Source organism: Furipterus horrens, unplaced genomic scaffold (assembly GCF_987537825.1).
Source record: "Furipterus horrens unplaced genomic scaffold, mFurHor1.1.pri manual_scaffold_17, whole genome shotgun sequence".
NCBI classification, from domain to species: domain Eukaryota; kingdom Metazoa; phylum Chordata; class Mammalia; order Chiroptera; family Furipteridae; genus Furipterus; species Furipterus horrens.
This window is the reverse complement of record NW_028327187.1, coordinates 46,347,129-46,359,681: the sequence shown is the minus strand read 5'-3', so window position 1 is coordinate 46,359,681 and position 12,553 is coordinate 46,347,129. Positions and strand designations below refer to the sequence as shown.

The 12,553-nt window shown below is 39.4% G+C and overlaps 1 protein-coding gene across 2 annotated transcripts in view; it reads right to left on the bottom strand.

Annotated features, from left to right (window-relative positions):
- Positions 1-749: 749 nt before the first annotated feature.
- The window catches only part of AMOT (angiomotin), a 63,070-nt gene continuing 51,266 nt past the window's right edge, over positions 750-12,553 (bottom strand). For both annotated transcript variants that reach the window (XM_090264614.1, XM_090264615.1), the window contains exons 11-14: positions 7,586-7,708; positions 6,598-6,830; positions 4,774-5,454; positions 750-4,413 (exon numbers count right to left, since the gene is read on the bottom strand). In XM_090264614.1, the coding sequence (XP_090120740.1) occupies positions 4,316-4,413; positions 4,774-5,454; positions 6,598-6,830; positions 7,586-7,708 (1,135 nt within the window). In that variant the 3' untranslated portion in view covers positions 750-4,315. The remainder of the gene's footprint in view (positions 4,414-4,773; positions 5,455-6,597; positions 6,831-7,585; positions 7,709-12,553) is intronic.

Sequence of the window (12,553 nt, the reverse complement as noted above, 5' to 3'; positions counted from 1 at the left end):
TGTCCTGAAAGAGCGGGGTGGGCTTTTACACATATAGTTTTCAAAGTGCTTATCATAAGTATAGAGAGGAATGCAACCCCAACTTAATTAAAAAATACAAATTTAGAATGAATTCTATGCCTTCTCCCCATTTATTTTGTAACACCCATCAAGCCTGTTTCATTGGGAAAGCATCATTTACAAACCTGTGGGGATCTTAGCATCCTAGTCAATCTGGGACTCAGTGGTAAACAGGAGGCACAAGGAGGGCACTGTAAAGGCAGCTTTAACATTTTCAGTGAAAAGAGCCAACTTGTCTGTGGTATTGATTTGCTTTTAACAAGCTCTCTCAACCAAAACTGATGAATTGGCATAAGAACAAGGGTACAAAAGGAACATCACGGGACCTTCCACAATGCTAACCAAATGATGAATTGTCTGCTTTGGGTGACCATCATTTTATCCCTTGGAACCAGGAGATAAAAAGATGCAAAGCTTTTAATAGATGCTGCCTGGATATATATATAAGTCAATTTAGAGCATGAGGCCAGTTGGTGTTAATACTTTATAATCAAATTCCATACTTTAAGCAAATACAAATTCTTCTGCATGCTGCCCTTAAAAGGCAATTTCACTGTGTACTGAATTGAAAGTAATCACGGATACAAGCTCAGATAAAACATCTGTTGGGTGAAGACCAAAGCATTTTCCACACAGTACTGCATTTTAAGATTGCTAACTTTATTGTCAGTGAAAAGATAGGCACGAAGTGGATTCAAACCTGCTTAATTTTATTGGAACTAGCCTAGTTGATTACAGAATGTAGTCTTAATCATTATGGGGCCATATACATTTCAAATCAGAAGTGATTCTTCTCTAGCCATCTGCCAACCCCAGCTATCAATTTTACAAACACATGCCATTAATCACAAGAGATGCCAGAAAGATGTAACCGATTACTGCTACTAGAAAAAACAAAACAAAACAAAACAAAACAAATTCCCAATGCTGGTCCTACTGATGATGGATGACATTTGGAATATATATTCCAAAGATCATGCTGGGCTGGAATTGGTGGCAATTACTCCATAGCTGATTCCTTCCTTTGATAACATGTTCAGTAAGAATGCACACATTTTAGTAACAGTCTATATGTGAATGAGCGATTGAGATAACAGGAGATTGTATGGCTAACAGACAGGAGTATAATTTATAAAAATTAGTGTATATGTATGCACTTTAAGTTGCCACATTATTAGTGTTTAGGCTCTTTATAAAAGGTAGTTTGCACAGTAATTTTGTTCATTTTCCAATTGTTGTACACACCCAACTGTGTAATAAATAAAACAGAATGTGGTAGGTCTCTTAGTATGTTTCCTATGGCAAATATTTGAGGTTCTTGCTGTCATCTCATCCTGAAGCTCAAAAGCAGCACTGAAAACAAATCCTTCATTAAAACAACAATCAAGATACATAATTTTATAGGAAAGCTCAATCTACTTTTATTTAATAAAAATTGTTAGTAAGAATTATATATCAAGTAAAGTTTGTTCTAATGAAGTTTTTCTGTACATGAGACATTGAACTAAAACTGACTTAGAAGGTCCCCCAAGACCACCATGCAGTACAACACAACAAGGTCATCCTCCTGTTCCAAGGAGCCAGTAAAATGCATAGATACGTGGGAGTCCAGAAAGATCCCCCAAATATTACATCAATACAATTGTGAAAAGGTGGCTACCTTGAGATTTCTCATATAAACCTGAATTTTTAAAATGATACCTATTAGAGATCTTCTAAAAAGGCTTAATCTATCTTCTTTGTAAACATAATACACTGACATGGACTTCTTCCATCTCTTAGTTGTACAATTTATTTCAGCAAATTACCTGGGATTAAAAACTGAGCCAGAAAGGACCCTCTCTGGTGTGAGGGGACAGAGAGGCTGTGGAAAGTTCAAAATAATACTTAACTAAGAATTTCCTACTTCCCCAAAATACATGGGCTTAAAGAGATGGCTGCCACACAATGTGGAATGCATGATGTTTGTCACCTTAACAGAATGTAATTAAAACTATAGCTCCCAGAGCTAACAAAAATTCTGGCAATATGTTATAACCATAAAAGGAGTAAATGAAAGGTTGATTTTTATTTTTATTTATTTATTTAGATAGAAAGTAGCAGTCCTAAACTTTGCTACTTGTTGCTTTTATTATTTCAGTTTTTTCCCCCTATGACTAAAGGGTAGTATGAACGAGTATTATCACAACTATACTTTAATTTCTATTTGGGATTCACTTAATAACTCAGGACTAATGTGTAGAATAATTACTTCATTATTGAAAATGTCAAGACTGGCTGAAAAAAAATCACATCTCTTTCTCTCTTATCTCTTCCTTACCCACACATGAAATCATTTCTTTGGAAGATAATTAGGAATGACACAAGAATACTATTAAATAGGCCATTTCTATACTTACAGAGGAACCCTGTAAGATAATCCAAGATAGCTGATCTCACAGCAAGAGAAGTGAGGTTGATTTCTTAGGGCAGATGTTTCATGTGACTCTATACTGAAGTCAGAGTCAGGAAAGAGGAAAACTGTGCAAAAGGCACTGCAGGAGTGGCAAGACAGGAACTCAGAACCCTGAAGAAACTACTCAAGGCAGGAACATTTTAGAAAATACATATGCCCTAGACTGTGGAGATACCTTTTCTTAAAATGGGGCTTTTTGTATATAAAGGTTTCCCCAAATAATCATGGTTTTGGCAGAGTGGAAAGTTGTGTTGTGTGATCTTGAAAAAGTCACTCAAACTATCCAGATGTCAAATTCTTCATCACTCAAATGATGGGGTAGGACTATTATACTGCTAAAGTTCCTTCCAGCCACTATGCCTCACAATGTAATATATCAGGCCTACTTTTCTATTAATCTGGTTTCTAACTAACACATCCCTAAACCCCTACCCCCAACCCTTACATAATACTCCCATTCCCCTCACCTCCCCCTATACCCCTTGAAAACTGTTATTAATGACATTGACTATCACTTTATCATCTTAATGAAGGGTAAATGACACAGAGCAGGGACCTGTGGCAAGAGGAAGCCCCTCTGTGTCCCTGGAGGCAGCCCTTAGGCAAAGCTTAGAGCCATGGCCTCCTTGGTCCCTGCCCACATGTGCATTTCCTGCTGTTCTACAAAAGTATTCCAAGATGGAGTCACTGGCCATGAGAAGAGGTAGCTGAGGACATTGCTGCAGCCCACCTCTCCCTGGCTGCAGCATAGTACTTTGGGCTTCTGATGCTATTCCCTTGGAGGTGACAGTCAAATACGCCTAAGAATTTGGGAAAACAAAATCAGTTATTTCAAAATAGTCACCAGAAAATCAAAGTATTCAACCAGTCATCAAAAATGCTTCCTCATTTTTCAAATGGTTGGCAGCTTGAGACTGGTGACGCAGCCAGTGAATTTGTGCTAAAGAAGAAACAAACCTTAAGCAGATTGGTCTCAGGAAAGGCAAACAAGCTGTACATGGCTAGACACAGACCATAAAGGCGCACATATAGCAAACACCTCATGCAACTCTCCATCAAGGCCTCTAAGAGAGAGGAAGTTTCAGCTAATTTACTATCCTAGCAGCTGAAAGCAATATATTAATTACCCAAATGCATAAATTACTCCAGAGTATATATATGAATATATGAACCTCCAAAAGGAAACCAAGAGAACTTACTTCCAAAGCACCACTGAAATGATGATAGAAATAATCCCTGGCACAGGGAGCTGAGAAACTGGAAGGGAAAATGAGCTCCAGCACCCTTCCACACACAAACACTCCCTGCCTTTCTTCCAGTTTATATGGCTCCCAAAACTATTCCCTTTCATGAGCCTGAAGCAAGAACTCTCTCTGGATGCTGCCTAGATGGTGACTTTACAAAATTCTCTCTGGATTCCCACTTCTGAACTACATGTTGCATGCTGTCTTCCAAACTTACTATGCTCTTCAATAAAAATGACCTGGGACATGGAAATGATAAACAAATTTAAGCACATTGAACACACTGGTGTATATCCAGCTGTTAACATCCCAGTATTTGTATGAATCCAAGCAATAACCTTTAGAGCACATTCTGATTAATCTGTCTTTAGAAGTACTCTCTAAATGTACCAAAACAGACTGGAGTTCATATGGTATTATGTAAGTACTATAACAGCTCAATAAAAAGTCCCTTTAGAAAACATTCCAACCCTTGTCTTCACCCTCAAAATAAGAACAAATGGGAAAATGATTAAAAGTATTCTTGCTGATAAACTGCAGCTCTTGATTAGGCCATTTAGATGAGATATTCCACCATTTCTGCATCAGGCTGTTGTCCCAGGATCTGAACAGCAGCTTTTCTTTCCAGAGTATTGGAGTGGAAAACAGGACCATCTAAATAGAAATAAGGGATTAGAAAACACTTAGGGACAGCATAAGAACACAAATTTCTATAAATGGACAGTTTTAAAGGCCTTATGAAGCCAATGGCCAAGTAAGACTTGCTTGCCACCCTGCCTTGTTCACCTGAGCATTTCTTAACTTCTACTTGGAGAAAGGTCTAGACTCATCCCTGTTCCCACCCTGGTGTCAGATGAGTAATTTACAAACTCTCTGCCCTTATCTCTTCTAATTCTCTTTAAAATATGAAAGACCTCCCTCCAAATGACCAACTGTGCCCAAACAGTAGGCATAAACAAACAAATCTGTAATTGAGGGCAGAATCAAAAGCTACCTGGTACAGAGAATTATTACCTGTCTTATCTGGATTACAGGTCAAATTTGGTATAGACAAACGCCGTGGTCCACAAGCAGCCGCTGGAGTTACAGGAGCCTCAGCCTGAGCCAAAGCTGGAGTTGGAGCTTGAGCTGGAGCTGGAGCTGGATTAGCAGCTGCAGCTGGAGATGGAGTTGGCGTCTGAGTCTGAGCCGGAGCAGAAGCCTGAGCCACTGCTGGAGTTGGAACCGGAGTTGGAACCGGAGCTGGAACTGGAGCCAGAGCAGCTGGAGCAACCTGAAAAGCAGCAGCGGCAGCAGCAGCAGTAGGAGCAACAACAGTAGCAGCAACAGCAGAGGCAGCAGCTGGACTCTGAACAGCAGCAGCTGGAGAAACACCAGCAGCAAGAGCAGCAGCAGCAGCAGTTGCTGGAGACGGGACAGCAGTGGCAGTGGCAGCAGCAACAGCCACTGGACCAGCAGCTATCATGGTGGTGGTGTTGGTGGCAGCATTGGCCGTGATGGCAGCAGCAACTGTAGCAGGAATAGAGACTGGAGTAACAGCCGAGGTTTTGTTTGGTTCAGTTCCCCGTTCCGTTTGGGTGCTGCAGTCTCGGCTGCCTGTCTTAGAGTGAGCTGAGAGCAGGGGAGTTGACGGTGGCACAGGTGAGGGTGTGGAAGGGACAGAGTCTACACGGTAGTCTCCACCCAGGAGAACACCTACAAAGGAAAGGGAGAAAAGGGTTAGAAAACTCTATTTTATTCAAATAAAGACATGCCATTATCTCTTCTTCCTTGTAGGAGGTTCAGGAGAAATATGAATGGGTCTAAATTCTTTACTTTGTCCTCATGCAAACCCAGAAATCAGTTTGTCAGGCACCTCCCATTATGGCTAAAAGTTTCTTTCAGACTTGGTAGATCCCTTCTGGTTTTCCTTTTCCAAACCCCAGCACATTATATTAAATCTTTAAGCGTCTTGGGTATGTGTTTGGATTTACTTTTCCAATGGTGATTGATTTCCACTGAGCTGTCAGAATGCTTCCACTTGGTTCCACTTTTAACCAACACCATCCATTACTAGACATCTGGAAAGGATTGGTGGAAGAAGTCTGTAGTCGCAGAGGAGTGTGATAATAATCGTGTGATCTAAGGCTCTAACCATGACTATGGTCCCCAAAGTGCCTACTTTAACCAAAGGACACTGCAAGTGTCACAGAACCAAGAAAGGTATTAGGAACAACAAAAAGATCAAAAATTAAAATATACACAGCTTACTTCCTCAGGCCATAACAATGTGCCTCATGGTATCCCAAATACTTCTGGGATTTTGATTAGAGGGGAAGGAATGGACAGAGAAGAAATGAAAAAGTACATTCTATTCTCATATCAGAACATTCTGGTAACAAAAGTCTGCCACCCAGCTGCATTTAGCTTAACTAGAACTTTGAGTCCTTGAATTTTATGGGACAAAAGAACACAAAAAGCTGGAATTAAAAAAAAAAAATTTTACTGCAGGATTGGAAGGCTGCATGGACTTTGAACACAGACAAAAGACCCTACATGGTAAAGGCCAAATCTGAGAATATTTTAGAGGAATCAAGTTATTTTCCTTCCCACCCAAATAGAACTCAGGATTCTTATCTTCTAAGGTCTCAGATTCAACCAACATTCTCTCAGTGAGACTTCAGAGTGTGGAGGAGCTCCTACTGTGCAGCTAGCATCTCAGGAGGACAAAAACCCAATACTATGTTTTCCTCTCTAGAATCTGGACCATCACTCCTTTCCCTTGCTGTGTGAGCACATATTTAAATCAGGACTCTCTTTAAACACGTCACTTTAATCTCCCCTATTTATTGTCATTACCTAGGCTTCCCTTCCAGCTCTTGTCATCCCGCTTCTCTTCCATGATAGGGGTTCCAGTCAGGGTGGAAGAGTGGGAGAGCAATCCTGATCCAGCATTGGAAATGGACATCAGAGACTTTGCTGGCCGCATGGATGCCAGCTGCTCTGTCTTACTAGGCTCCTTCCGGGAACGCTGCTGGAGTACTTTGATCATGGCATCCTTCTCAATAATCTGGGCATGGAGGGTCTTAATCCTAGGAGCCAAAAACAAAGAACATATAAAGACCATGTTTTCACCTCTATATTATGGTTTCACTGCCTACATGTGTTTGAGCTTCTGTTATCCTTCTGACTAAAGGGTGTTTGAGTTATTTCTCAGCTGTAAAACAAGGGAGAGTGTGCTATATTTTTTTAAGTGCCTTTTTGCTCATCCAAATGAATAGAGCAGAGCATCCAGGAGTTGCTGCTAAAATTTCAGGAAACCAAAGTAAAACACTACTGAAAAGAAAACTGTATATGAGAGTAAATTGATAATAGTGGGTGGTGTAGTGAAGAATTTGAGTCAACAGAAATGAAGTTAGTGAGAAGGTGAGAGCTTCAATAAATGGGCCACAACTTTCAGGTAATAAGTAAATGATCATGAGTTTATAAGATACATCAGGTACTGTATAAGAGGATGTTCTTTACTGAGCACTCTGATGTGTAGTGCTAGAAAGAATACCCTGGAGGGCAAATACCAACAGTTCAGTTCTGGTAGAGGGCAGATGGAAAGCAGTTACCAAAGCCAATAAGGAAAGAAATACTACTTGGAATTCCACAGTGAGTGAGAATAATCAAGGTAAAGGTCATTGAATCTCAAATCCTAACAGGCTGGCAGAGGTCTTGGAGTGGGTGAGGGTACATTGTCAAGTTTCCCAGTTGTGAATGAAGATGCTTGCCCTTCCCTATTGAACTATCTGGTCTCCACATTAACTTCTCAGATCTGTCACAGTCCAGATCAACATTTTACCTGCCCTCCATGTCAAGGCAACGCTTGTTGGCCATCAAGATTTCTTCCTCCTCCTTCTGGATGCGAGCTTCTAGAGCTGTGTCATAGCTGGTGTTAGGAGAGTGGTTGATGACTGTTGTGTCCCTGGGAAGGAAAAAGGCAATAATAATGGGAGGGCAGCAAAATCAATAAATCCTATCTACTTCCTAAGTCAAAGATATTGCTGGGAAAGCCCTAAACTGAAATCAAACTTATTAGGAATAATTGGTTTCTGGGTGACTTACTGATAAGAGCTTTCAAGATAGGAAAGTATAGCTTTCAGAGCTAGAAGAGGTTCTTGGCATGGAAGTAGCTGCAAAAGTTAGTAAGGGATTCTATGAGGAGTGTGCATGGGTTTGCCTTCAAAACTAGCCAAACAACCATCCAAAATCTTCTGGTTTTTAGATTATGGCCAGGCAATAGAAAGATATTGATATTGATATTTCCACTTTATATTATTTATATTACATATATTATATATTTTCATTTTATTCCCATGACAGTCATAAATTTCAAAAAAGAAAGCTAGACTTTGAAGGAAATCAGAGAACATACTAAACAGCTATTGCTACAGATGAATAGCAATAACGACATCTGAGAGCTAGAAAAAAACTACAGACACATCAACAGGGAGGGCATGTGAGCTGAGTGAGAAGCAGGGCCTTTGAGTCAGTGCCGTGTGATCCCTATCTAATGTACATTTGAAACATTCTGGTTCCAAACCATTCCATTGAGTCTCCCCCAACTAAGTGACTGTTCTCTTGCCAGCATCCCAACAGCATGAGGGACCATCATGTTCCATCTGAAAGTGTCTCAGGCCACTGACTCAAAGAATAATGAATGAGAAAAGTGTGTGTGTGTGTGCGTGTGTGTGAGAGAGAGAGAGAGAGAGAGAGAGAGAGAGAGAGAGAGAGAGAGAGAGAGAGAGAAAGAAAGAAAGAAAGAGAGAGAGAGGAGAAAAAGAAGAGGGTCTACGCCACAGACATGGCTGATGCCTAAATAGCACAAGTCAAAAACATATGGAAATCCTTTATCCTGTTGATAAGTGAGGTCATGCATGTTCCTTTAGTTCATTTACAACTAGCAGTAAAGAAAAAAGGAAAAGAAATAAAGAAAACTGGATCTTATTTGAGAAACTTCGGAGGAAAGAAAAAGAGATTAGGAAGAATATTGATGTAATTATATTGCTCTTAAAGGAAATCAGACAATAGGCTTGGAAAACAATGAACTGGCACTGCTTCATTATATTTTCTATGAGAACGCAGATCTGTGGGAGAACTCCAGGCATATTTTCTGCTGGCAGCTAGCTGTGTTGTCTTAGCATAGAGATTCTGACCAGTGCAGATGGGAGTAAAGGAGCAGTGGAATGAAGAGGCAGAAAGTTGGTATTAAAATTGGGAAATTTTGATGTGCTTGTGCAAAAATACTGTTCCCCCAAAACTTGTGCCTTGTATGCAAGACTGAAACAATTTTTTGAATAGAGAAATAACTGGAGAGAAAGAAAGGGAAGGACTACGGTGGCTCTCATCATTTGCTAAATTCAAAATATTATAGCATCTCAGAATTCCACACTTGCTCTAGTGCAGTTCACATACTTGAAGACCTACTGGGAATGGCCCCTAAGTTCAAAGTACCCTAGAAGAAGTGGCATGGTATAGGGTTGAGAGCATGGGCTCTGACTATAGACCACACCAGTGTCAAGTCCCAGCCTTCCCAACTACACTGCCACTAACAAACTATGAACTCAGGAAGTTAGTTAACTGCTCTAAGTCTCAGTCTACTCGTATGTAAAATGGAAATAATAATTGTACCTGTATCTCATGGAATCTTTAGGGGATGAAATTGAAGTATGCCAGACAGAGTAAAAACACTCAACAAAGATATATATTATTAGGAGAGAAAAGTATACGTAGAAGGCAAATAACATTCTAGAGAGTATGACTTGAAAGAATTCCAGCTCTTGGTATAATCCTAGAGGCAATCCCTGAAGTACAGAGTTCCCAGGTGATGGCTGAGGCTTCAGAGCTAGACCTCTCTAAAAAGTGCATGGTATCTATGAACACTGGGAACTTGAGCATATGGTTTGTCACTACGGGAGCCAGTGCTGGCTTACTGCCATGTTCATTGCATAAAAGACCATTTGGGGACTCAGAGCTCTGCCAGCTAATTGATATGAACACTGTGAGCTCCTCAGGAATGGAGCCTGAAAATGTGGGGCACTTAGTGAATTCTTACAGAGCTGCTAGGATGGCCTTCCACATCAACCTTCATTCTAGAAGATGGGCTACTAAGCAAATGAGTTAGGTCAAAGCAAGTAAGCACAGTGTTTGAAGGAGCAACTTTACCTACTAACTTCTAATACTGTGAAACTGTCCTTAAGCACATCAGTAGAAAACCACTGAGCTTGAAAACACAACCTGCAAATCCCAAATCCTAAATTTTCCAGCCTCCATTTCCAGCTCTGAAGTAAACAGTTCCTGGCAACTACCTTAGTTATTTTCTCACTCCTTTCTCCAACAAAGTTATCCCCATCACATTACTTACTTTACTTTCTAGAATGTCACCCATGACCTCCTAATTTAAAAAATCAAGTGGCCTCTTAAACTTCAAGTCCATCTTTTCACATAGGTAGCATCTTTTTGTTTACTTAATATGTGAACTCAACCGTGAGTACAGCTCTGTATGTAAAGTTACTAGTAAGAGGCTGGAGAGTAGCTAGATGTGGATAAGACTAGTCCCTGGCTGCAAGAAACTTGTGTGGGGAGACAAAGAAGTTAATAATTAACAATTACAGAAATGAGTTTGGACTTTACTCCAACAGGTACTGAAAATAATTAGAGTTTTTCAAGAGGAATGCAATGATTCCAGTTGTGTGTAAGTACGATAGAATTATCTCTGGCTGAAAGGTGATGGAAGGATTAGAGAAGCAATAATACTAGACTCAAGCAAACTGGTCAGAAAGATTATATTGTAATAATCCCAGCAAGAGATAATGAAAACAAAAACCAGTGAAATAGCAAGGGAAATGGAAACAGACTACTGAAGGCAGATTTGCTAGGACTTGGAGACTGTTTAAATTTGTGCGTTAGGGTTAGAGAAGAATGAATGAGAACTTTGTTGTTTCTAACTCAAATGACTAGATTAGATGGCATACCACACATTTTCTAAGATAGGAAACTAAAGAGAGATTTTTTTCAAAAACCTCTATAGTGGGTTTCGATTTTAGGTACACTGGAGTTAAGGTGTCATATAAATAACCATATAACAATATCCAACAAGTTTTTGAAAATTCTAACTTTAATCTTAGAGACATCAGAGTTAACTATTTGAAGCTACAGTATAGAATGAGATAACTAATACAGAATGTAAAATGGGAAAAAAGCTGAGGATGGAAACTGAGAAAAGCCTACAATGAAGGAAAAGGTAGACACATGTAATGTGTGTGACCAGCTTCTATCTCCAGCTTTCCCTTCCTTCCTTCTTTCCCAAATTTACTTTGCCCAAAATAAAAATGAAACTTCCACATTCTGAGAAAGGTAACAACCTGATTTAATAAATGTAAATTTATAAACTACATGGTTGACAAGGTGTTATCTTTTATGCTTTTGCTGCTCTTCAGTTTGTGAGTTGTTTGTGTGCTGAAGCTAAAAATCTGCACTGCCAACTCTGTTCTTCTGGGATTGAACTCCTACTCGGTAATAATTTTCCTCATCTACATTAAGCATTTAGACTGGAATCTGCAGGGACACAATAATATGGAATTGTACTATAAGCCCTACAATGTGATTAGTTATGTTTTTAAGTGACTAAATAATAAGCCTCAAATAGCAACTCTCAAACAGATATTAATCCCTATTTCATCATCTTTGAAATCATGATATCTGGGAGGCACAGAGTATAGAGGTTAAGGTGTCAAAATGTAGATTTAAATCCAGTTTCTTCTGCCTCTTGATAGCTGTGTGTAATCTTGGGCAAACTATTTAAACTGTGTCTTAGTTTTCTTATCGGTAGAATGAATAATAGTGCTTATCTGAAAGAATTATTGTGAGGATGAGCAATAATTGTAAAGTGCTTAGAACAGTACTTCATACAGTAAATAATCAATGTGATTTCTTGCTTTGACATTTCCCCCTTTGACAAGAGGTACTTCACAGAATCACAGTGCTGGAAAGGGTATAAATAGATCACTTAATATATCTCCTCACCTGAGGAAAGACAGTTGTCTACCTTTATGTTAAAATCTGTATTTTATTATTTTCAAAGGCCAAATACTGTAAACAATTTAAGTATCCATCATCAAGTGAATGGATAAACAACTCTGGTAAATCCATACCATTGAATACTACTCAGCAATAAAAAGGAATAAACCACTAATACATGCATCAACCTGGATGAATCTCACAATAATTATGCTGAGTGAAAGAAGTCAAGCAAAAGGTATGTACCATATGATTCTTTTTATATGACATTCTAGAAAAGGCAAAATTATGACAAAAAGAAAATTAGTTTTCCAGAGGCAGGCATGGGAGGAAGGGATCAAGTTAAAGGGGAACAAAGACACTTTTAGAATGTGGCCACTGTCCTGATTGTGGTGGTGGCTCTATAATTGTATACAATTACTAACATTCATCAAACCATAAACTTAAGTAGGTAATTTTTTAAGACATAAATAATATCTTAATTGAAAAAATTGTACAACTACCATTAGTACCATCCAAACAACATGTCTTAGTTATGCAACCTATTATTTAACTATGAGCTGCTATGATGGGGATACATTAAGCATGAGATACTAGGAGAATACAAGCCCCCCCCCTCCAAAAAAAGAACAGGAGTTATCCTCTGGAGGGCAGGCCCCTTGTAGTAAGGCTTCCCCCGCTAGGTGAGTGTTCTAGGAACCCATCTGTATCAGTGTACCAGCTGGTGTTGTTGTGAGAGGCTTGGCTCAGC